The 26,688-nt window shown below is 44.2% G+C and overlaps 1 protein-coding gene across 4 annotated transcripts in view; it reads left to right on the top strand.

Moving 5' to 3' along the window:
* ASTN2 (astrotactin 2) overlaps nt 1-26,688 on the top strand; it is an 899,407-nt gene that overhangs the window by 424,701 nt on the left and 448,018 nt on the right. For 3 of the 4 annotated variants that reach the window (XM_068552572.1, XM_068552571.1, XM_068552574.1), the window contains 3 exons: nt 5,990-6,074; nt 6,590-6,664; nt 7,413-7,550. In XM_068552572.1, the coding sequence (XP_068408673.1) occupies nt 5,990-6,074; nt 6,590-6,664; nt 7,413-7,550 (298 nt within the window). The remainder of the gene's footprint in view (nt 1-5,989; nt 6,075-6,589; nt 6,665-7,412; nt 7,551-26,688) is intronic. The other variant, XM_068552573.1, reaches the window with a different exon arrangement.

The raw sequence follows: 26,688 nt of genomic DNA on the forward strand, positions 1-26,688 counted from the left end.
TTGTGAGTGTATGAAAGCAGGAGCTTTGAAGACCTGACTCTACAGCCTTGGGCAAGTGACTAGTTGAGTCTGAGCTTCAGTTTCCTTATTTTACAGTGAGGACAGAGTGCCTTCCTCCTGGTACTGGTCATGGGTATGGCCTGAGAGATGAGATGCAATAACATATGTCAAGCATCTTCCACCACTCCTAGCACAAAGCACACCCCCCGTCATGTTATGCCCAACCCATGCCTCCCCCACCGCATGCCTGGCCCTGAGCTGGGCTCCAGCGACACAGAAGTGCAGAGGTGCAAGGGGGCCCCGTCGGAGTCAGAACAGGGAAGGGTGCCATGCACACTCACTGTTCTGAGGCCCGGGGTGATGCCTTTTCAAGCTGCAGCGACAAGAAGAGTGAATAGGAAAGTGAACAGCAGCCAGTGTCCCTGCCCTGTGATGATAAGTGACGACTGAGTCGGAAGCAAGTGAAAATGGAATCGTAAGGGGATAACAGGGTGGGAGGAGGGGAGCCAGACCGCCGGGTGGGATTGGGAAGAAGTCTTTGCACTTATCTTGTACTCTCACAGGCAGGCGACGAGCTCTTCTGAGCTGTGGAAGACAGAGGAGGCAAGACCCTCTGGCTGACGCCCTTATTCGTACCTGTGTGTCCTTCACTAGAAGAGACCATAGACCAAGGCAACAGGTGTTTCTGAGAACAGGGGACCAGCCTGGGAGATTATTTCATTCAAGCTGCCCCAAACAAACAGATAAAGAAACCGAAGTTCCTTTCGCTTTGCTTTGCACAGGGCAAACCTTGAAATTGAGACCATCGTTCATCTAGAAAGCACCTTTTCTTTCCAGTAAAACAAGATGCTAAAGTGGCCCCTCCTGTCCAGGAAAAAAAAAAAATAACCAAAAAACTGACATAGCTAGTGACGTTTTCAGCAAGGAGAAATACGCCATAGACTGTGCTGAGGACTTCTCAAATGCATCACCGATCTTCCAGCAAATAGGTGATATCAGCCTCGTTACCGATTAAGAAACAAACTCGGAGAGGTGAAGCAACTTGTTGAAGTTCATGCAAGTTTTCAGTGGCAGATCCAGGACAAAACAAGAGGATTCTAGGGCGCACACTCTGAACTATTTCACCAGTCCGCTGGCTTCATATGATTGGCACGAAGGCACCGTCTGCTTTGAAGTGGTTTAGGGGAGCCCCACGCAAGAGAAACTCAGATTGTTCATAATGGAGGGATTCCGTTGTTCTCACCCAAGAGTTTATGGAGTGAGAACACATGTAACATAAAATGGGAACTCGATAAATGGGGGTTGAGAGACGTAAAGGGTGAATATTTTAAAACCAATGCAACTCATCCATAACTGATAATATAGAGTTGTAGTAATTAGCACAATGAAAATCCACTTAGTTGAATTCCCTTATGGGAGCCACTTTCACGAAGAGATTAAACTCTTTGTTAAGGTCTACATTATCAATCACTTATAAATATATGTTTTTAAGGTGTTAAGGGTATTTAAAAATCATCATATTTAAAAAACAATTTCTGGTTTTAAATGTGATACATTATAGGAAACTCAGAAATGTCAGAGGCGTACAAAGAAAAAAAAATGCAAGAAAATGTTGCTGGGTGTATTAAAGTACTGAGACCACTAGTGTAGTGGAAAGGACGCTGAGGTAATGACCAAGAGTCCTGGGTGCTAATCCGGACTGGCCAAGAGGCTATTACAGTTATTTGGCTAAATGTCTTCACTTTCTGAGCCAGAGTTTCCCCATCTGAAAAATGAAGCTGGGAAGATTTGAACTAGATGATCTTTATGAGCCTTTTCTACTCTGATGTGAAATAGAAAATTCTGTTTTAGCCATTTCATCAGCATTCACGTTTACACTTTCCATTTCCTTGGCAAATACCTGTCATGGATGTAAGAAAGTTTCTTCCAGTCTTCAGCAGAATCATCATTATGCTAAAGGAACTCAGCCTGAATTCAGGATGATTACCGTATATTTATGTATTCACTAATTCACGTATTCACTCACCCATTCATTCATTCATTCATTCATTCAAGAAATGAGTCACCTACCCTTCATCAGGCATGATACTGACTACTAGGATATGGAGATGATTAAGAAAAGGTTTCTGCAATCAAGAGACTCCCAGTTTAGTGGGGAAAATAGGCAAAAAGTCCCTATCCTATCGGCATAGGCATTACTATTGAGAAGGATACCCCCTCACTTATTTATGTACCGGGTAGGGCAGCAGGTGCTGGATGCAGTGGTGAGCAAGATGGGGCCCATCCGTTTTTCCAGGGAGCATCTGCTGTGGTGAGAGAGTCAGGGAGCGCGGGCATTCACAGTCAGCATAGGGAAAGCGTGTAAACGTATGTCCCTGGAGAGCTGATCTTCAGCAGCCTGGCTGCCCTGGGTATACCAAGGCAGGACTGAGGATGGAACTCCCCCAGGGAAGGGGTTAATCCTCAGCTCCCGCTGTCAGAGGCTTGCATCTTGCAAGAAGTAAATGCTTGGTTGTGAATAGTAGAGAGGTCGCTGAGCCAGCAAAATGGAAAATGGGGGCCAATAAAGCCAACAGTCATGGCATTGAGGGAAAATCCTGCTGGAGGCACCCAACCCAACTGCTAAGAGTGATCAGGGTTAAGGTTAAAACAAAGGGTATTCAGAAAACTAGATGTGAGCGATTCGGAAAGGCAATGGAAATGACTGGCTCTCACTGGGGCCCAGAACTGATGAACATCTATTCCAAGCTTCCATTTTGCAGATGGGGAAACTAAGTCCCAGCAAGGAGGAGGTTACCTATCCAGTGTCCGTAGAGTTAATGTGTCAGCATATGTCAGAACCCAGTTGCCATCTTGGAATGAAAGGGAAAGAGGAGGGAATGAATTTGTTGAGCGTCTACTCACTTTCTACACGAGCCATGAGCTTTACCCTTCAGTACTTCAATTTATTCTTATATCAGCTCTGAGAGACTGGCAGAACTGTCATTCTCATTCTATAGATGAGACAACTGAGACCTCTTCAAAAAATGAAGTAACTTCCTCTCCAAGACCACACATCTTAAGGGAGAGAGAAAGTAAGGATTGGAACCCAGTTCTGTGTGTCTCCAGCACTCATGTGCTTTTCCCTCTGCCTCACTTCCTGTTCTCCACGCAGCCTCCAGGGTGGATGCTTCTCATTTGCAAAATACATATTTGTTGTACAGTGAGCTGCAGTAATTAATGATCTGTTCCAAGGCAGGGGAAACTTGCCTAGTAAGCACACACGAAAAGAGAAAAATACAGCAGTGTCCTTTTTCTGTGTAGATTTCTCATTTTCACTAATATTCCCAAAAGGAGGGAAAGGGGAAAAAAATGACCTGTGCCCTGTCCTGAGTCACTGAGAGGAGAGACAGGAACCTCAGCCCTTTCCCTGACGTAGAAAGAGCCTCCTTTCCCACCATGCTCCTGGCTCACCCCACCCTGACTTCCCGTCCCTTTGCCGGAGGTAACCACTTTACCTCTCCCATTATGAATCATGAAGGCTGTGGCTTGTGGCAGATCATAAATCAGTCCTGGGAGTCTCGAGGACAAATCCCAGGACTTTTAATCTTTAATATTAGACGTGTTTAAAGTGGTGAATATTTCATGAAGGGACTGCTGCATTTTAACACATCATTAGTGACTGCTACCCCTCCCACTTTGGTCGATTATTCTCATCCAAATCTCAAGGATCTCAGCTCTTTCCGTCCATTTTCCTTACCTCTGGCAACAATCAATCAGTCCATTAGGTTGCACGTACTTACAGCCCAGGCGTTTGGTGGAAGACCCTGGGATGTTATTGGAGAGGAGAATTATAGACAGCATGTCTGCCTGCAAGCAGCCCCCTCTTATATACCAGGTATCCAGAGAAGGGGAAAGGTAGATCTCCCTCTTTCTCTTCTCTTTCTCCTTTTAACAGTCTTATTCTGAATATTGTGAATACTCTCTCTGACCCATTTTTTTCTCCATATTCTGTCTTACTACTCTTTTAGTTCAACCAACATTTACTAAGCCCAGGCTGTTTGCCAGATACTTGCTGGTGCTGGACCTACAAAGATTAAGCAGCGTTGGAATGCATAAAACAAATTAAACTGTTGACACTCGGAATACTTCGTATAAGGTCAAATGTATAACATTTATAGTGAATCAGTGAAAACAATAAGGCTATTCCATAAATACAAACACTTAGAAATCAGGAGTTGTGGCCGATAGTTGTAGAACTGTGTTACCCTAGCGTCTTATTCACTGCTATGTTTTGTTTTGGTGGCACAAGGTTGAGAAAATCCTGATTCACAAGACTTGAAGTTGTAAAAAGCATGAGCTTGTTAGCACCTGGACTCACAGTCTCAGGGTCCTCGTCAGTGAAACAAAGACGACAGGAGAATTTTTTTTTTTAATGAGGCCTGCGTAAGATCTGTTTACCTGGCAACCAGACTTAAAGTGACAGTGCCCTTCAGTGTCCTCAACTCTAGCATGTAATATCTGAGCGTTTAGCCATCATTTTTTTTTTATTATTAAAGAGATTTTAAAATAAAACTTTTTAAGGTACATTAAAATCTAAAAGGTGCAAAGTCCCTAAATCTCCCCCATTGAGCTAGACGTTTCCATGAAACATAATTTGAAAACGCTTGGGTCAAGCCAACCAGAATCACTGTAGGACTGAAGAATTGCAGGTTCATCTGGGTATGTGCATGAGTGTGATTACCAGAAGATGAGGAAGATGGCAACGTGACAGCAGTAGTCTGGAAATTGATCAAAGCCATAGATAGTTAATTATTCATTCAACTCACAGCGTTGAGCACCTACGCTGTTCTATGCAGTGAGTTCAGCCAGGGCACTTCCTACCAGTGTTTCCCAAAGTGTGTTCCACAGGACACTAATCCTATGATTTGTTTCACCAGCAAGCCTTCCAAGGTGAAATAAGTTTAGGGAAAACTGTATACGTTATCACCCTCATGAAGAATCATACGCTACTGGCACTAAGGAATGGTACAGTCTTTCACAAGCTTTTTTTTAATGGAATCTATTTTTGGTTTTTTAAAGGAATCTATTTTTGGTAAAGCATCTGGGAACATTCCACAAATACATCTTAGGAAAATCTAACAACTAATTGAATCAAAAAATATCCCCCAATCTTAAGGAGTGTACAGTGAAGCAAGACTAATAGTAGCAAGGAGGTAGGACCCTTCCAGAATTTTGAACACTGAAGATACACCAGGAAACAAGACATGTGCCCCCAGAATGAGCTTGGCTAATGGGAAAATATACTTAAGGCAGTGTGGGACGCTAGTGGGGATGTGTGCAACCAAGTGTAAGGCATGGCCAGAAAACTATGAAATATGGATACGTGGATGGATGGATGGATAGATGGAAGGGAAGGGACAAGAGGGGAAATGAGAGGAGGAGGGAAGAGGAGAGTAAAACCATTAAGACAAACAAACAACAACAAAACAAAATAAAATCTGGAGATGGTAGATGAAAATAATTTTTCCAAAAGGGGAAATCAGAGGTATTTGGAGGAGGTGGCGTTTGTTTTGGGGCTTACAAATGAACATGAATAGTTCATTCAGGTGGAGAGAATTCAATTTCCTGATTATACTTGTCGTGCAAGTGTACTTTATCATAATTTAAATATTTGAAAATAGGACTTCCATGTGTAGCCACCAGATCACTTTCTGTTTCCCTCGTTAAGCCATGAGCTCCTTCAGCATCTGGGTTGTACCTTTGACCTCTGCATCCCCAGGGCTGAGCAGAGAGCCTGGCAGGGAGTGTGGTCAGGGCTTGCTGAGTGAATAAGTGAGTGAATGAACAAATGAATAAACTCTATATTAACCACAGTGGCAGGTAGACCAGAACACCCTCTTTCCGTGACCTTTTCTACAACTAGCCACTTTGCTTTATTTTCTAAGAAAACAAGGAAACCAGAAAGAAGGGCAGGCAGTATTTCACAAGATCCTTTTCTCTTTTACAGGAGAGTGCAGCTGTCATGAAGGCTACACCCCTGACCCGGTTCACAGACACCTGTGTGTGCGCAGTGACTGGGGACAGAGTGAAGGGTGAGTGGCCAAGGACATCAGGGCGGAGACAGTGGAGGGCCCACCTTCCCTGTGGCATTACCAGATGCCCCAAACTGCTCCACAAAGAGGGCTCTTCCTCTGCAACAGTTGTGTCCCTGCAAAGCCTGATGGAAAGTGAATCCTATTTCCCACTGAATCACATTTTAGTATTACAGGTACATGATTGATGAATCTTCTAGAGAACAAAGGCTGAAGTTTAGCTCACCCTCCCAAACCATAGGTAATCAAAGACCACTCTCTTGAGTGGACTAATGCAGAAGAATTGGGTTTGTTATACATAATCTCCAAAATGGACAAAGTGGACTTTGAAGTGCTGAGTCCTTCGGGGAAATGGAGCCTTTTATTATATCAATAGTCTTACCCAATAATTACCTCTGCAAAATTTGATTGTTTGTAAAGCTACTCCAAGCAGTGTCCACATATGTATCCCACCTGCTTCTGACTAACAGCATCTTCTATCCCTTTTTCTTTCCCTGTCTCAATTCTTCCCACAGACCCTGGCCTTACACGACACTCGAGAGGGGCTATGATCTGGTGACAGGGGAGCAAGCCCCTGAAAAGATTCTCAGGTGAGTTGACAGTCTGTTGGGGCATGACGCTGGGGTATGGAGAAGGGTCTAATGGGGAGGTGTAGTTACGCACCTCCTTAGTTTATCGAGCCTGTGCACTTCCGGCATGCAATGGCCCAGGTTGCTATGGGAATCTAATTCCCATTTGTCTGGTATAGACATAAATTGAGATACTTGAACTGGAGGAGACGTTACTGATTATCTAGTCCAGTGGTTTAAAAATACTCTATAGCCATAGAACCTCTTCCTGCCACTACCATGAAATCTTGTGTGAAACTTCAATACCTAAGCTGATGAAGACATACAGCAAATTAAGTGGCAGAACTGGGAGTCAGATTTTGGTTGAAATTGATTCAGGGTCCGTGCTCTTAACCTTTGTGCAGATTGCCCCTGCTGACTTAGCAGTCACTTATGGTCCTCCTGCTGGCTATCAGGACTGCTTGGGAAAGCAGAGCTGAAATAGTTCCTCTCCTCACAAAGCCCACTGGTAAATGGGAATCAGGATTTAAACTCAGGAAAATAAAACTAGCAATATAGAACAGTGCATGGGCTAAATGATTAACAGAGTGAAGAAATGACCATCCAAGTCTGGGCAAAGTTGGCCAACATTATGCCTTGGAGAATGCAGGGGACTCAGTTGGGTGGGGGAGTGAGAGAAGGTTCTAGAAGGGAAGGGTGGAGGGGCCCCTTTTTTCTGTTTTGTCTCTGCTTCCCAGGGAGTCCCCCAACGGAAACTCTTACATTGCAGGTCTACTTTCAGCTTGGGCCAAGGACTCTGGCTTCCTGTCAGCAAAAGCTTCGTGGTCCCACCCGTGGAGCTGTCCATCAACCCCCTGGCCAGCTGCAAGACCGATGTGCTCGTCACAGAAGACCCTGCAGATGTCAGGTAGGGATGTCATCTCCAGCACCTGTACCACGGGCTTCTTAGAGCCCTGGAAGCCCCTCTGTTTCAGGATCTCAGGAACTCCTGTGGAAAAGTACTCTTCATGTTGTTGAAGTAGGCAGTTGCCTAGTCGATATATAAAAAACACTGTCCAATATGCCATGCTCCACACTCCTGAAAGTGACCTCCATGGTGGGCCTCAGTGCCTTTATATTTCAACATAATTACTTTCCTTTGGGGTTTATATAAAACATGAGAGAGGCAACCACATTCTCTGGCTCATCCTGGGATCTTTAATGATCTTCTCTTATAAAAGACGATTATTTAATAGTATATTGGAGAGTCATGAAGGTAAAAGATTGGAGAAAGGTGCTTTCTCTCATGACTCAGATACCGGGAACAGATTTTGGGCTAATCCATAGGTTTGAAATGTCAAGGTCAAATGAATTTGTTTTTTTACTCATGAAAGGATGGAGATTACATCTTTCCTTACACATTTTACACCTTGTAGTTAACTTCCTTGTAGACTGACTCTACTGTGTTCTAATTAGTTGCTTACATATCATTCTGTCCTATTATGTGGCGAATCTCTCAAGGTCAAAGAAAATAACTTATTTAGCTTTTTAATCCCCAGTTCCCAGTACATATCGGACAGCTACTAAATGTTTATTGATTTAATTATACCAGTGGTCTTAGATCTGATCCTAGCACTATTCTGGAGCTTTCTAATGGAGGTTCTTTTTTTTCCCCCTCCCAATTTGATTAAGGGAAGAATTCTAGAATTTAAATGTTACATAAAATGGACTCTGATTTTACTTTTGGAACTGGCTTGTACACAGCTTATGAGCTCCTGAACTGGAAAATGGAAGCATGGCCCTCATACTTCCAGTGACTGTTATTCTAATGTCTAGCTGTCTTTGGGTCATTTTGAATTTAAGATGCTATCATATATCCACGGCATCTTTTTTTTTTTTTTTTAAAGGAATTCCTTTATTTTTATTATTTATTTATTTATTTATTTATTTTTGGCTGTGTTGGGTCTTCGTTTCTGTGCAAGGGCTTTCTCTAGTTGCGGCAAGCGGGGGCCACTCTTCATCGCGGTGCGCCGGCCTCTCATTATCGCGGCCTCTCTTGTTGCGGAGCGCAGGCTCCAGACGCGCAGGCTCAGTAGTTGTGGCTCACGGGCCTAGTTGCTCTGCGGCATGTGGGATCTTCCCAGACCAGGGCTCGAACCCATGTCCCGTGCATTGGCAGGCAGATTCTCAACCACTGCGCCACCAGGGAAGCCCTCCACGGCATCTTGATAGGAAGCTCCTAGAACCCACGTCTCTTGCTTTACAATTTATTTATTCTCACCTTCTCAACATTTCATGGAGGGATGAACACAGCATGATTTTTTATTGGTATTTCTCCAAAGAGGTAATTTTAAAAAGGATAGAAAATTAAAGGGATAGCGCTTAGAAAATGAAGTGGTAATTACTAAGAACTAAGATGGTTTCATGCACACACAAATTGATTCATGGCAAATTACCATTATTTCCATTTTTGATAGAATTGAGGTCAGTGAGACTTTAGTAAAGCATGTGCTAAGGTTTCTCTGCATTACATATTTTAAAGATGGAGAAAAGACCATCTGGTTGAAGGATTATTCTCAAAGAGACCCTACGACCGTGTCTCAAATCGACTGAAAAAAGGTCTCTACTAGCCTTCCTCAGAGTTCTGTACTGTTGACATTGAATGTGTGATTTCAGTGAAGCTATATATGTCAGACTGGCTGATAGTAGCACTCCCTCTGGAGTCAAATAGGTCTGGGTTACAGTACTGTCTCTACCATGGATGAGCTATATGATTCTGGCCACATGCAACTTACTAACTTTCCATTTCTTTGCAAAATGAGGATAATAACAGTGCCTACCTCACAGAATATGATGATGATAATAATCATAATTAATAATAATAACTCATCTCCATTGATCATTCCCAAACCCTTTACTAACATGATCTCATTACATTCTTACATCAGCCCCAAATGTGATGCTAACATTATTTTTATTTTACAAATTAAAAAAAATAAAATCCGAGGCATAAAGGTGATCCCTTCACTAGTAAGTAGTGAAGCCAAGCTTCACGCTATGATCTCTCCACCTCCTGAACCCATGTTCTTAACTATTTCATTGAAACACCTCCCAAGAATTGTTGTACTAATTAAATAGTATGTGTAAATGCTGGTACATAATATACTCCCAAAGGTACGGGATTACCAATTTTAGATAAATTCAATTCCCACTACAATAGAGTTCAAGTAGAAACTGGTGATGGTGGGGAAGGCAGAGTCAGGAAGTTTGAGTACTATGTCATACTGCTGAGAATGACCATGGTCTGTAGGATAATTCAGTTGCCTTTTCTGCTCCAATCTGCATTATTACATTAAACAGCAAACCAGACACGGAGAAGAACAGAGTATCAACCTACAGGGACTCTGAAACATCTTTGGAAATATTAAAACAAAATTGAGGAAAGTATAGTACTAGAATTTATTTCAGTGACAATATTGTTTGTAGTTGGAAGAAATACTGTAATAAATTGAAAGGGGTGAGACCTTTGAAGGGCACGATCCAGTAACAATTAGATGCTCTAAACTGCTAAAAATGCTGTGCCTGGTTACATGGAGGGTGTGCCTTCACCGAGTTGGGACCAGAGCAGAGTTGCTCAGGATGGGAGAGGGGATGATATTCTGCAATTATGGGTCCTTCTTCTCAACCCTTTGAAGAATATTTGAAATGTATTTCAAATATTTGAAGAATGTTGGTTTGATTAGGTCACTAAATTATTATCCTGCTTGGGGTGCCCACACGTCTTTGTCTGGGCTTGGAGCAATTGCAGACAGCCTTTTAAGTCTTATCTTCATCTTACCTCTCACATACCCATTGGTTTCACTGCAAGGGTAGATAAAAGATTGCAATCATTGCGATTCAAAAGAATCCATGCTATGTAGGTTGCGTTTTCCAAGCTGCACTAATAAACCTTGTTTGACATGACACCACTCAGGCAAGCATATCCTGGGCATTCAAAGAATTAATAAGTTTCAGTCAGATGCTATGTTAGAAATTAATAAATAATAGATCATAATTATAGATAGCCAATAATATACCACAGAATCACAACTGAGAGATTAAAGGAAAAAGCAACGTCAGAAAGGAAGAGATAAGCATTCCAATAGGATTGGGAAGGAAAATGAAAAGGTGCTTTCCCGGTTGTTGTTTTTTTTGGTTTTGTTTTTAAGTCTGTGACAGATTACTGTGAAAGTACGGAATCTCAAACTAGGGGAGGCAGAGCAAGTTAGAGTCAAAAGTAAAGGCTCAACCCACCTGGGTGTCTAAATCCAAAACAATTGATGATAATAAATGTTGGTGGGAATATGGAACAACTGAACTACCGTACCTTTATAGCAGGAACGTAAGTTAGCGTGACCACTGTGTAAATCTACTGGGCAGTATCTACTAAAACTGAACATCTACATATCCTACAAATAGGATACCACAAATAATATGTTCAAGAATACTGATGGTGGCATTCGTTTGTACTGCCAAAAAGCTGGGGGAAAAAAACACAGATGCCCATCAATAACAAGATAGTAGATAAATAAAATAAGTAGATAAATAAAACAAAACAGCGGAATGTTATTAATGCTCAGGAGTAATGAACACAACCACCACACACGTCACCAATGATGAATTTCACAAATATAAGATTGAATTATTGAAACCTGATACAAATGAATATGTATGTTTAAATAAAGATCAAAAACAGTAAAAACTAATCTGGGATGTTAGAAAAAAGAAGAGGGATTACCTTTGGGTGATGGAGGGGCCAGTGATTCAAGGGAAACATGCCAGCATGCTGGTAATATTTGATTTCTTGATCTGGGTGGTGGTTATATGGGGGTGTTCATTCTGTAAAAATTCATCAAGCTGTACAGATATGATTTGCACACTTTTCTCTATGCATGCCATATGTTGATTAAACATAAAGTTTATTAGGTAAGGGTGTTCATTTTTTTTTAAAAAGCATAGGCTATAGAGCCCAACTGAACTACGTCAGTTCAAATCCCAACTCCACCACTTGCTTCCTGCACGAGCTTTCCTGAAACTCTGTTGGCCCTTGTGGATAACGTGGATAGAAGACTATCTATGCCCTATAGGGGAGTGCTGAGAATTAAAAGATATAATACATGTAAAGTACTGAGTTTGGCACATGGTGAACTCTCTAGAAGCATCAGTTATTATGTTTGTTGTTATTTTTCTCTCTTTTTTTTGCTGAAAGGACACATCCAATCTAAGACATACCTTAGAATTGATAGGGTCTTAGTACTGAGAGTTCGCATTAATCCCTTTGTCATGGGATTTGAGGAAGACTTAAGTGAATATATAACATCTAGTACGGTGTGGTAGTTCTAGCGGCTTTATGCATATGGAAATATTTGCAGAATGAGTGAAGAGGCACATGTGCGGTACACATAGAGTGCCTTGAGGATGGAAAAGGAAGAATGAATTCCTGACCAAAGGAATTAGGAAAGTATTTGCAGGAGAGAGAACATTGGCAGTTAACCTTGACTTGTGCATAGGATTTGTCTGTGTGGAATTTAAGGTGGGAGAGAAGCCTTTCAAGTATGAAGGGTTGAAGGGCCAAGGAAAAGAACTCTCCCCTGGACAGCTTCCATTCTTCAGCCCGTTCCAGCAGGAAGCTGCTGGAAATGAGATTTTTAGCATTCGAGACACTAATGATGTCAGCTACAAAGGTGGAGGAGCGAACTCTAGTTAAATTGCGTGCGGATTCCTTTCAATTCTGAAAACCTTAGCTGGGCCCCTCCTGTGTGCCAGGCACTGTGCCAGGTACCATAGGAATAGTGTGATGAATAAGACCCACCTTGGCTTTCAGGGATCTCATGGTGTAGTAAGGAGCACGGAACAAGAGACTGACTTGAGAGATGAAATAAAAGATACTCATGGAGAGAGAACATGGCAAACAACCCTTATTGCTACACACTGGGCCTTCTTCACAATTTCACCAAGAGCTGATTCTTCTTATAAGAGAGATACAAGAATTGCTATTATGGTTGGAATAATAATCATCTGCAAAGCCCAGCTTTTGGAGCCCCTGAGTGATTTTTCTGTGATCTCAAATCAATGAAAATGAAATGGTGAAACACTGTTAATTCCCACACAATGTTGAAAGAATAATGGGACATCAGGATACAAGCCAGCATTGCTCACTTGGTGACAATTTTCACACTGAATTAGTTCTGGATAGAATTAAGAAGAGTTCCTTGTTCTTTTGGCCTTTCGATTCCAAGCACTAAGAATTTATTGAACACCTACCACGTGCCAGGCTAGGTGTCAGAGACAGAGAAATGTTAAGACAAAGATCTTGGGGCACTGAGACAAAACTGCAAACAAAACAGTGTTGCGCTTTGTGACCCTTGCAAAGGTTAGAGGAAAAGTTCAGGGCAGAGAAGGAACCCAAGGGAGGAAGGAGGTGGTTAAACTCACCTGGGAGGTAAAGGAAAGGCCTCACAGAGGAGAGGACCTCTGAGGGAAATCGCAAGGTATTAGCAGGAAGTCACTAGGTCACTGGTTCTCAAAGTGTGGTCCCTGGACCAGTAGCCTCCGCTTCACCGGAAAACTTGTTAGAAAGGCAGATTCTCAGACTCCATCTCTGGTAGACTGACACTGACCCCCAAGGGTATCAGTTTCCAGTCCCTAGAACCTGTAAATGTTACCTTATTTGGAAAAAGGGTCTTTGCAGATGGGATCAAGTTAAGAATCTTAAAGTAGGTTGATTATCCTGGATTATCTGGATGGGCCCTAAATACCATTACAGGTGCCCTTGTAAGAGAGAAGCAGGGGGAAATTGAACGCACACAGAGGAGTCGGCAACGTGAAGAGGGAACTAGGGATTGGAGTGACACAACCGCAGCCAAGGAATGCCAACAGCCACCAGAACCCGGAAAAGTCAAAGAACAGATTCTCCCTCTTGAACCTCATGGGGGCGTGCAGCCTTGCTAACACCTTGATTTTGGCCTCACAGTACTGATGTTGGACTTCTGGTGGTTTTAAGCCATCCCAGTTTGTGGTGATTTATTCCAGCAGCTGCAGGAAACGCATATGTCACCCAAGACCTGAATCAGATGTTTTGGAGGTGGGCCCTGTAATCTTGTTTAACCAGTAATCCAGTTTAACAAGTCCTCAGATGATTCTAATGCCCACTAACGTATGCATCCTAAGCACTAGGCAGCAAAAGAAAGAAAGGCTCACCTGGCTGCCACAGAAAACAAAGGATGGAAGGGCTTGCAAACTCCAGGGTGGCAAGGGCTTTGGGTCCAGCGGGATTTATATGCTCTACAGTGTTGTTGGGACTCAGTATTTCTGTCTCTCTTCATCCCTCATCTCTGTCTTCCTCTGGGTTAACGTGCTCTTCGGGCACACTGTCACCAACAGCTCCAAGCGTACAGCCTCAGTGGGGCATTGCCAGAGTAAAGAGATGTCCTGTTTCCCCAAGCTTTAAGCAAAAGTCCTGGCACTGAGTGACAGCAGTGAGAGCTCCTCCTTATGTGGCGCTGTCCCAAGTGCTTTGCTGAAATGAACTCGTTTAATCTTTACCCATTATTAGCCTTATTACATGCATGAGGAAACTGAGGCACAGCGAGTCTTATAACTTGCCCATGGTCACACAACCAGTAAGTGACAGAACCAGGATTTGAATCCTGAGACTCTGACTCCTGACTCCATGCTCCTCATCTCTAAGCTATGATGCTTCTGTTTGGCCTATTTGGGGACATTTGCCAATATCCCAAATCAATGCCTGAAATTAGCCAGACCTAGGTCACTGACCCACTCTCAAACCAGCAAGGATAGGGGGATCTTTACCCTGTGGATTGAGATTGCAGGTAGGATAGGGGGAAAGCAGGGGGGAATCAGGACAGGCAGCAAACGGATGCCAAACAACAACAACAAAAACAGGCAAAACCCACGGATGTCCGCTCCATGGATGAGGCATGGGGTCTTGAAGTGGCATGCCTGATGCGGGAGCTTCCAGGGTCCAGGTCAGTGTGTCTTGTGGGTAGTGCCAAGGGGCACGTGGCAGAGAATACAGTGAGAAGAGGAGAGGAGATGGAACCTCATGCTATTTTCTCCCTCTCCCGCTCTTTCCTCAGTTCTGGGCCACCTGGCCTAGAGACAGCAAAGACTCTGAGGGCACCTGAGGAGAGTATATTCACCACTCCAGGGCCCCCAGCAGATGCTCCTGTGCAGATGCTACAGATATCAGAATCTGGCTTTTGCCCAGGCAGTACCCCAAGTCGGTTACAGTGTATTCTGGAAACATGGGCCATCCATCTTAAGGTGAAACCCTCAACAAAAGCACTCTAGGTACTTCCCTGTGTGATGGACACTGTGTAGGCTCTGGAAATGTAAAGACCAGAAGGGGAAGAGGGTGTAGGAAAGCGAGCATAGGCTTGTAATCCTACAGATATGGATACGAATCCTGGCACCACAATTGCTCCCTGAACTCCTTGGGCCAAGTCAGTTTACCTCTTCCAACCCCCATTTCTGAACCTGGAAGATAGAGATTGTTATGCTTCCTTCAGACGGTTGTTGTTAGGATTACGCAATGTACATAGAGTAACTAGTACAGCACCTGACACGTAACGGGTACCCTATCGTGGGAAGTTTTTGAAGTTTTAGTCGGCATTTTAGTACAAATAAGGAAATCACTGTATGATACAGTTGGGTTAAGGTGATAAAAGATGTAGTTCAAGGCCCAGAAATGGACACAGAAGGGATCCCCTTCATTCCTCTTGATCTCCTTAGGCATCAACAGCAGAAGTAAGGGAGGGTAAGAGCAGCAGAACATCAGGGTGTGTGGGGTAGGCAGGAGTGAGGCTCGGCCAAGGCAGGTGATGTGTCACACTGGGACACCTGGATGGGAAGGCCCAGGGCAGCAGAGCCTCCGGTGGGGGGAGCCCCATAATGGAGGCCTTGTGTGATTTGATACTCAAGATGCTCCCTCCTATTGGAGGTGAGTAAAACTCAGACTTCTTGCCTTTGCCTTCCCTACAACCTTGACAGCTTTTGCAAATAAGTGACTCTGTGTGTGTGTGTGTGTGTGTGTGTGTGTGTGTGTGTGTGTGTGTGTGTGTGTGTGTGTGTGTATGTTTGCATGGTAGGTAACCGAGAAGCATACTTCCCTTCCCAGGGAGATGCTGAGACAGGAGTGGGCTTCTGCAGCCCTTATTAGACAGTTTCAGCCCCAAGAAGCTTCCCCCACTTTCCCCTGCTTCACCAATTACTCACACAGACGTTCTTTTCCCAAAGGACAAGAGGACTTCAACAGGCAACCCACCTACCTGCTTGAAACACAGAAGAAGGGAGATTTGGGCAAAGAGAATAGTGAAGGCTCTGGAGTCAAACTACCTGAGTTCAAATCCCATCTCCACCACTTACTAGCTGACCTTGGGCAAGGTATTTAAACTTTCTGAGCCTCAGTTTCCTGTCTGTAAATGGAGATGATAATTGCTATTGTATCTTTGGATGTTTTTGCAAATTGATGAGATAATATATTTAAACTCTTAGCCCCGTAGTCAGATATAATCATGACTCACATGTACTGACCGTTTACTTTGTATCAGGCCCTGTCTAAGCGCTTCACATACATTAGTTCTGATTCCTCCCAATGACTCAATGATGGAGTTACTACTATTTACAGAGGAGGAAACTGAGGCACAAGAAGTTTAAATCATTTGCCCAACATGTTCCAGGCAATGAGTGGCAGAATCAGGGTTTGAATTCAACCCATTAGGTGAGAGCTCAGTAAATGTTAGCTACCGTTGGTGTAAGGGGTTCTCTGCAAGATTAAGGGGTAGGCGCATTGGACTTTTTGTCTTCATCTTTGTTGACCATTTAGTCCATTGAGTGTGTGTGGAAGTCCATTCCATGCTCGTGGAAGATTAAATGGGGGTCAGGGGAGACTTTGGGGGCAGTAGGGCATCTGTCTGGCACTCACAGCTGGGCTCATGGGATTTGGGCGTTGGAATTTGCCCTGCACCACTGCACCCCTCCCTTCTTTTAGGAGAATGAAGCCCCTCCGAGAAGCATTATATATATAAAGACCTCTACACTCCCCACCAAATGGATCTGCTCTCTACTCACATCCCTTCACAGCCTTGCTGCCTGTCATTCAGCCAGTGAGCCCAGCGACATATATATTTCCCCTCATTTTAGTTTCGTGATCTTAATAAAAGTGAAGTCTATTAGGATGAGTTTCTGCCCAGGCTCAGTAAATCTCTTCAAACACCGTTCAGCACCAGATTTCTGTTAGTCTTTGCCACTGGGGAGGCTGCAGCAGGCGCTGACTGTCAACTGGAGCAGAGGCCCACGGCACAGCCTCTGCTAAATGAAACTCAAACGGAGACTTTGGAATATAAATATTGAAGTGACCCAAGTTGGATAAAGGGGAACCAGTTAGCTAAGCTTCTCTCTTACATGCAGGAGATGCTAAATTATTAAAAGTTTAATAAATGTAATAATAAATATTTGATGTTGAATTATGGAAGGCTTTGTAGATACAGTGAAACTGAGAAACGACTTGGTATATCTACATTAGAAGTTAAACACTTTTCAAATGGGACTTCTGATGTTGAAATGGGACTGCAGATCTTTCAGTGAAAAAAGAGAGAGAGAAGGGAGAAAGACACATAAAAGTACGAGCTTTTGGCAGGTACACTGGGCTGAGAGTTGGGATGCCTGAGTTTCAGGCCTGACTCCACGCTGAAGACAGCAATAGAAGCAGCATTTTGGGCATGCCTGACTGGGCAGAGGCTTTTATATAGCATCTCATATGTGTTCCTTGCAGTCATCTTCCAAGGCCAAGGCTATTTTTATTCCCCCGCCCCCCATTTCACAGATGAAGAAGCTGATGTTCTAAGACCCTAAATAGCACAGCTGATAAGAGGATGAATTGGAATTTGAACACAAGGCTTCTGATCTCAAGACCTTTACTCCATCATCATGACACCATGTCTTCCTCCCACTTGTTGCATGGAAACCCTTTCTGCTCTTTATTAGTCAGGATGTTTTTGGTTTCAGGAGAGAGAAACCCAGTTCAAATTAGCTTAATGGCAACTACACCGGAAGGCTGCCACGGGAGGGTGAAAGATAAGCTTAGCCACAGAGATGAGGGGAGTTGAGGGAATTATACAACATTAGGATTCTGACTTTCCTCTCTGCATCATCCCACAATGGCTTCATTCCTCCCCACTCACACCCCCATGGTGGGGATGTGTTAGTCATGAGTTTCCAAGACTATTGTACTCCTACTACCAAAGGATGAATGCTTTTCTTCGTTGAGTTGCATTTTGAAGAATCCTAGAGAAGGAATCTGTCTATTGGCCTGGCATGAGTTAGGAGCTGACCTCTCAATTAGTCACCTGTGATGAGGGGACAGGATCTCAGTGTACAGACACAGCCATAGAAGGAAGCGGGGCGACCACGAGCTGAACATCTACTCCAACCGATGTCTTCAAGATCCTCCCTGGGCTTCTGTGTATCCATCTGCCTGTGTATCCATCTGCCTGAGAGGTTGGACTAAATCAGAGATGGCAGATAGCAGACGTCTCATGTGCCAACTCAGATAAATGGGCAGGGGCTGCCTAGGATGTTAAGTTGGGAGGATTTCTGAGGCTACAGACTGACTCAGATGGGAAGATTGTTATGATCAACTCACGATGCCTGCCTTCAATATGGGACGGGAGTGGTGAGAGATGGGTCAGGTACTTGCCATCTCTGAACTTGGTGGTATTTAGAGGTCCTCCTGTTTTTGCATCTGATGACTTGATGATCATGTTCCTCTGTAAAATGAAGAGAGATTTTCTGGTTGCTGAGAGGCAGGAGAAACACAGCCCTGTGGATGGAGATATTGAGGATGAATTAGAAATGGGGCTGTCTTACTCCATCTATCTGCTTCTATCCATCTGTCTGTTATCTCGGGAGGTATATTTGGATAATCTCATCTTGCTGCCAGTTAGTTTCCTGAAATAGATTTCTGGCTTGAGACAGAGTTGAGGCCTCCATCTAGGTGCTTCCTAGATACTGTCTGGCACTATCGCTGTCACTTGTAATGTATTAAAAACAGAACGCTCTAATTTAAGCTGTAAACAAGCCACTCATAACATAGAGGCCTTGAACTGTATCTTAGAGTTTCAAAGGCAGGTTTAAACAATTATAAACTCACAAACTGCATGTGACCTTTGGAGTCATTTTTTTCCCTTCCCCCTGCCATCACTCAGACGGTTCTAAACTGCTACAGTCCACCTCTGCCTGTAGGTATATCCTAGCCTCTGGGTGTATGGTCACATTGCTTCCTTAGAAATCCCTGCTCTGGTCTCACCTAAGCAGGCCAGGCTTTAGAGTCTGCAAGCAGCAACTCTGGGCAGTGATCATCAAGATAAGCTAAGTTGAGCAATCATTTTCCCTTCTAAGACCACTCATTGGGGCTAGGTAGGACCACCCGTTTCCTTTAGTGTATCTTACTCTGCCTGATAAATACCAATCCCCTCTGTACCCAACACACACACACACACACACACACACACACACACACACACACACACACACACGCACACACACGCACCATGCAGTCTGGTCAGAAAGATGACTGGATAGTTCAGTGAGTCATGAATTGATCTGGATATTAAGCTTAATTCCTTTTCTTCTCACCAACTAAGGAAACCAATATCAAAGAGCGTCCCAGCAGGAAGCAGACGGTATGCTCAAGTGGGAAAGGTTTCAAAGGGGGCTCTGCACAAAGTTGGGGGGAAGTCCTAGAAATGGGGTATTCAGTACACTGTGGGTGGTGTCAGTGGGTCCAGGTGAGGGTGAGGTTACCAGAACATGGAGGGGGAGTTCCATGGAGACTCCTGCAGGAGCTGTGACGTTTGGTCAAGGGACAGAGACAGGAAAGAAGCCAGAGGAATAAATGTCCCAACCTTACTCACCCACCTCCTGCCAGACCTTCTGCTGGTGCTCCCCACTGGCTGACCCAAGGGAACCCAGGCAAGAGAGCCCATTGAGGTGGTCCATCAAAGTCAGCCTCCTGAGGCACAAAGCTGGGTACAGATGAGCTGAGGGTGGAGGGAGGAGGAGCAAATGGAGGAGATCCAGCAGAAACTCCAGGCCCTTCCAGCTTCCCTTCAAAATATCCCTCATATGTTCCCCCTCCGTCCATCTTCCCTGACACTCCCAGGCTCAGACCCTCCTAAAGAGTCCCACTGCTTCCCCACACCCCCATGCACATGCCCAATCCAGCTCCTACACAGACCGGGCCATGCCTCTCTTCTGCTGGAACCACTCAGAGCCCCATCACCGGCCCCGCATAGCCTTAGGATCAAAATCCAAACCATTTCACCTGGTACGCATTCCCTCCTAGCACTTCAGAATCTGGCCTTCATGCCCTCTGGGATCTCATTTCCCACCATGTCCTCATCTGCCATTTCTTCAAAATGCAAAATACACTTTAGTGTCTCCTTGCCTTTGGCAGTGCTGTCCTTCTGCCTGAATTGTCCTAATGCTCGCACAGTCCCCTGTGTCCCTGGCAAACTACTCCTCGTCCATCACAGTCTTGCAGAAGTGGCACTTCCTCTGAGCAGCCTTTCCAGAACATTCCCTCCTTCCATCCACCAGAATCATAGCCTCCTCATTGCTATGTTCATGCTGCCAGCATACCTCTTCCTTAATTACAGGACAGCACATTGCCCTTGCATTATGGTTAATTGTAGAAGGGTATCCGCCCTCTGCCCTCAGCTGGTGATCTGTGTCTTCCTGGAGGTTAAGAATTGAGTCTTAACCATCTCTGCATTCCTAGTTCTAGGCAAGTAAGTGGCTCAGAGGAAGGATATGAAACATGTTGAGGCCCCAATTTGATGTGGCTTTGTTGGCACAGTCATGAGGATGTTTTGATATTACCAATAAATTGCTCAAAAAATATATTTATGCCGTCTCCAAGCATCACCCAGTCCCCTAACGTGGAAATATTCTTCGTATCAAACAGCCTCAAAACTTCCTGCCTCACAGTGTTCACTGTATTGTATTATAAAAATCCACATTGTCTCAGAGTGGTGCCAAATAACATCTGTATTTGGGGAAGAGTAAACGTAACAAAATAAAAAAGGAGTGTTCCCTAATTTGAAAGGTTTGAGAAATCCTATGATAAAGGAAGTTGCTATGTTGATTTCCTTGGTGGAAGCTTTTCCAAGGACATTAATATATTAATTAACGAACATCATGAATCTTTAGGAAGTGAAGCCTGCACATTACTGTTTCCCCAAAACTATTTTACTAGATGCAGGCTCAGGACCAACATTCCTTGACACCCCCTCCAAGTAATACCGTGTTAGCCCAGTGAGGCTCAGAGGCTACACACATGAAAGGAAACATCAGAGAAGGGGGGATTTGGTTCACATTCTTTGGGAAGAGGGGGAAGCTGGCCTCTATCCTGTTGGCTTATTATTTCGTCCACCCGGCCGCTGAGCTCCACATTCTATCCCCCTGGCCCTGCAGAAGACACAGGGCCCTCATGAGGGGGGCAGGGTTGGGATAGGATAGGCATGCTTGGATACTCCGGAGAGGGAACAAATCCTGGCTGAGTAGAACTCAAAGATCACCTAGAACTGGCAGAGGAAGAAAAGGAAGTAGCAGAGAGAAAAAGTAGTGAGAGAGAGGAAAAACTTTGTAGCCGCCCAGCCTTTTGAAACTCTTAAGCCCAGCCCAGCCTGGTTGTCAGCACCTGCTCTAGTGCTCAAATCCCATTTCAGCCACACACTGTCTGGGGGAAGGTGAGCAAGTTACTAGACCTTCCTCTGCTTCCACGTGCACATTTGCAAAAACAGATGACTGCACCTTCCCTGTAGGGTTGCTGTTGAGAATCAAGCGAATTAATGCATGATGTGTTTGGAACAAAAATAGTGGCCGTTATTGTTGTTATCATGTTACAGTTATTTAGCCCAGACTTAATCCACAGTAGGAATTTCTTATGAGGCTCTTTTTAAACTCTTGCCTCTCAGAAGGGATTGTGATTCATGCCCTTTGTAAACTCCACTTTCCCTTCTTAGTGCTTTGCATTCAGTAAGTACTCAGTAAGTGCATGAGGATTGTTGTTGGAATGTGGCTCAATAATGCTTCAAAAAGATGCATAGCAGCATTATTCAGAATAACTAAGATGTAGAAGCAACCCAAGTGTCCACGGGTTTTTATTTTACATTCTTCACAATAAGAAAAATGTGGTTATATACATATGGTGGACTATTGTTCAGCCTCAAACAGGAAGGGGATTCTGACATGAATCATCCATCCAACCATCCATCCATCCATCCAACATGGATGAACCTTGAGGACATTACGCTAAATGAAATAAGCCAGTCACCAAAAGACAAATGCTGTATAATTCTACTTGTATGAGGCACTTAGTCAAAAAATCATAGAGACAGACAGTAGAATGACGGTTGCCAGGGGCTGGGGGGAGGAGAGATGGAGTGTTATTGTTTAGTGGGTACAGAGTTTCAGTTTTGCAAGATGAAAAACGGTTAAGGTAGTAAATGTTATGCTATATATATTTTACCACAAAAAAAGGGGGTGGAAAGTAAAGTGAAAAAAATAAGGAATAAGAAGTGGAAGGGAATGGTTTAGGGGGAAACATGAATGGCCAGCCTGGCCAGTCATTGCAAGCCATGCCAGACACCTCAAAGGCTATCTAGGTATAGCATTCCTGGAACAGAGGGTATGGCTCTATAGTGCATCTCTCCCCACTCCTCCCTTCTAGGGCACCTTCCAGCCCTGCCGCTGTCCTCCTGTGTACAACAGGAACGACTTAAATGCACTGAAGAGCCCGACATGGATCTGGATTTGCACACAAGGTGCACAGGTGCTAGGGGATGGTTGAGTCAGCTGTGAGGGTGTCCATTCCAGCAGGGTGAACACAGCCTCTGGAAGATGCGACAGGAAATAGTCATGGAAGTCTATGTTTCCACATATCCCAGAGGAGCCTGGTCTTCGGGGAGAGAGTTTGGTTGCCCAGGAAAGCTGAGGTCCAAAGGAAAAGCCTCACTTCCCTCATCTGTAAAATGGGCTTCAAAAGGGATGATTTTTCCCCCCCAGGGGACGTTTGGCATTCTCTGCGAACATTTTTGGTGGCCACAACTGGGAAGGTGCTATAGGCATCTAGTGGGTAGAGGCCAGTGATGTTGCTCAACATCCTACAACGCACAGAACAGCCCCGCTAATAAAGAATTATCCAACCCCAAATTTCAGTGGTGCCAAGGTTGAGAAACCCTACCTTAGATGGTTATATTGGCCCCACTGAACATATGAGAAAACTGAGGCTGAAGAGGTATGATTTCACATTCACATTTCATTAGTAACTTGCACTATACCCCAGCCCCTTCAAGGGACCCAGTTCTAAAGAGGCTGGTTCATAGTGCAAGCTGTTAAGCCAGAAGTTGAAGCATGAAGAGGAAAGATGGTATGCATAGACGTAGCCCGGGGAGACAGGAGGAAGATTTGGTCTCAGGAATAAGGCAGTGCCCTGGCTCCAGGAATGAGTATCATCCTCGGGCTTTTGGCACCCTTCTCAGTAGGGTTCAGAGACTTCTGCAGAGCCCAGCTGGGCTGCATAGGTTCAGTGGCCTGGCTGTGGGGCCAGGAGGAGCATCGCAGGCAGGTCGGACAGCAACCCGCACCCCCAAAGTGAGCAGGAGACACCCTGCCCTCCCTTGCTGTGACGGATTTTGCACATTAAAAAAAAGTTTACAATCCCAGCCAGGCAGGCACAAATCACAGCGCCTCTGTGCAGCAGCAGCAGACGTGACTCATGGTCCCATCACCATGGCAACGGGACCGCAGCCGGCACACGCACAAAAGCACTGCTCCCGCCTGACAGGCCCGTGAGGGGCCCTGACGGAGAAGAAAGCGTTCCGGAGGAAGGATGTATTCTCCAGAACTCACTGCCCATTTGTCTTCATTCTGGACTGGAGAGAGCCCCTCGCTCTTTCTCTCTCCTCTTCCCCAGCCAACAGGTTGTTTTCCTCCCTCTCTTCTGCTTGGGAAGGGGTTTTCTTCTTTTAATCTGTTCTCCCAAAGGTTTGCAGGAAAGACCCCAGTTAGAGCTTGCAAAGACCTGGATGGGTCTGCCTGGTGGTCCTCCCCGAGCTGTGAGTTAGGATGATAGCTTTCACGTGAGGAGCACAGGTCTGTGCCCACACCTTGAAGATATTTCCTCCACGACGTTGGCAAACCAGCCTCTTAGACTTTCTTCCTGCCTCCCAACCCCTGCCCTCGGAGTCATCCTCTGTGTGCAGCTGGAGTGGATGCTTCGAGGTTGCAAATCTGATCTAGACCCCTCCATTGCACCCCTTGCCTTGTTGCCAGGAAGGTGAAGCCCAAACCTCTAACTGGGACACACAGCCCTTGGTGCTCTAGCCCTGCTTCTCTCTTACGTCGCATCCCCATGCTCCCTGCTAGAGGCTCCAACCTTCTTGAGGGCTTTTTTGTTCCATGTGCAGTCTTGTTCCTCCTGCCCCTTCATCCGGCTGCCTTCCGCTCAGCAACAGGGATTAGCATATGCCACCTCTTCCAGGAAGCCTTCTCGGATCCCACAAGCCCAGTGTAGAAGTCCATGCGTGTCCACAGTGTCTGACACTCACCCTCACACAGTGCTACTGTATTTGGTGATCCCTACTCCACCATCCAGGTCACCATTTCCTCTCTCTAGACACTATCACCTCCTCACTGCACTTCCTGCCTTCACTCTGGACACCCTCCAATCAATGCCGCACATGGTAGTCAAAAGAATATTTTTTTTTTCCAACACAAAAACCCAGGTATGTCATTCCTCTGATGAAACCCATGGCATGGTCTCTCCTTGCTCTTATAAGAAGTTCAAACTCCTTGCGTGTCCCCTGCCTGCACCTCCAACCTTCTTCCTACCTTGCACTCTGTGCCCGGCCAGCTGGCCTTGGTTCATTTCTAGATATCTTCTATGCTTGTTTGTCTCTGGCCTTATGTTGAACGTAGAACATCTGCACCCCCATACACACCAGTTTCCAATGAGTACGGCTATTCATCTACATCTTTTAGGCCTCAGTGTAAATATCTCCTCTTTCAGGAGGCCAGCTCTTACTTCCTTACGTTGGGTTAGGTTGAGCAGCTCTCAAACCTGGCTACATGCATCTAACCTGGTGAGCTTTTAAAAATCGTGGATAGAATTAGTGATTGAACGTTTGAAGAGGGATAGAATATTCACATCATCTCAGAGTACCTCTCCACAAGAACCTCCTGGTGTGATGCCCTGAGAAGGCCATAGCATCACTTCTGGGGCACTCCTGCCAAAAACCCATTACCCAGATCTAACCATGAAGAAACATGAGACACACCCAGATTGAGGGGCATTCTGTCAAAGAGCTGACCTGTATTTTTCAGAACATCAGGGCCACAAAAGACAAAGCCCAGTGGGGAGCTTTCTGGATTAAAAGAGCCCAAAGAGACTGTGGCAACAGGGTACAGCACATAAACTGTGATATTCTTTTCTTTATTTTTTTCAGCTTTATTGAGGTATAACTGACAAATAAAATTTTTATTATATTTAAAGTGTACAATGTGATGATTTGCTATGCCTATACGTTGTGAGAAGATTCCCACCAAGCTGGGCTTTTCTTCTGTTATAAAGAACATTCATAAGACACTTGCAGGAATATGTTGATTAGATGATAGCACTATACTGATGATAATCTCCTGATGTCAATAATTGCATTAAAAAGTTATAAAAGACAATATCTCTGTGTTTAGAAAATGCTCACTGAAGTATTTGAGGGTAAAGGGACATCACACCTTTAACTTATTATCAAACAGTTCAGAAAGAAGTGTATGTTTGTACACCATTTAAATACACACAATTACACAAGGTGTGTGGATGTGTGTGTGGTGTGTGTACAGACAGCGAGAAAGAATGAGGGAGAGGAGAGAGAAAACAGAAAAAAAATTGGGGCATCTGAGTCCTCCGGCTTTGTTCTTCTTTTGTAAGATTGTTTTCACTTTTCTGAGTTCCTTATATTTCCATATGAATAGGATGAGCTTATCAATTTCTGCCAAAAATAATTCAACCGGGATTTTATGAAGGCTGCACTGAATCTGTAGATCAGTTTGGGGAGTATTTCCATCTTAACAACATGAAATATTTGAATCCATGAACATAGAATGTCTTTCCATTTATTTAGATCTGCTTTAATTTCTTTCAGCATTGTTTTAGTTTTCAGGGTGCAGGTCTTTCACTTCTTTTGTTACATTTATTTTATTCTTTCTGACGCTATGGAAAATGGAATCATTTTCTGAATTTCATTTTCGAATTGTTCATTGCTAGTGTGTAGAAATACAATTTATTTTTGGACTCAGACCTTGTATCCTGAAGTCTTACTGAACCCATTTATTTGTTCTAATTGTGTGCGTGTGTGTGTGTGTGCGTGTGCATCTGTATGTATGTATGTAGGTATTCCTTAGGATTTTCTATATGTAAAATCATGTCATCTACAAATAGAGATACTGTTATTTATTTTCTAATTTGGATGTCTTTTTTTGTCTTGCCTGATTTCTCTGGCTAGAACCTCCAGTAAAATGTTAAATACAAGTGGCAAGAGTTCATAGCTCTTAAAACTGTTCGGTAAGTCTGATATTATATTAACTTAAAAAGTAAAAACAAACAAACAAACAAAAAAATAGTCCCTACCTTCAGGAATTCTTGTTGGCTTGGTCTGAGGTGACACTCAGGCAGTGGCATTTTTTTTTTTTTTGACATCTTTATTGAAGTATAATTGCTTTACAATGGTATGTTAGTTTCTGCTTTATAACAATGTGAATCAGCTATACATATACATATATCCCCATATCTCCTCCCTCTTGCGTCTCCCTTCCACCCTCCCTATCCCAGCCCTCTAGGTGGTCACAAAGCACCGAGCTGATCTCCCTGTGCTATGCGGCTGCTTCCCACTAGCTATCTATTTTACATTTGGTAGTGTATATAAGTCCATATGTACACTACCACTCTC

The sequence above is a fragment of the Eschrichtius robustus genome, chromosome 10 (genome assembly GCF_028021215.1).
Source record: "Eschrichtius robustus isolate mEscRob2 chromosome 10, mEscRob2.pri, whole genome shotgun sequence".
Lineage (NCBI taxonomy): Eukaryota > Metazoa > Chordata > Mammalia > Artiodactyla > Eschrichtiidae > Eschrichtius > Eschrichtius robustus.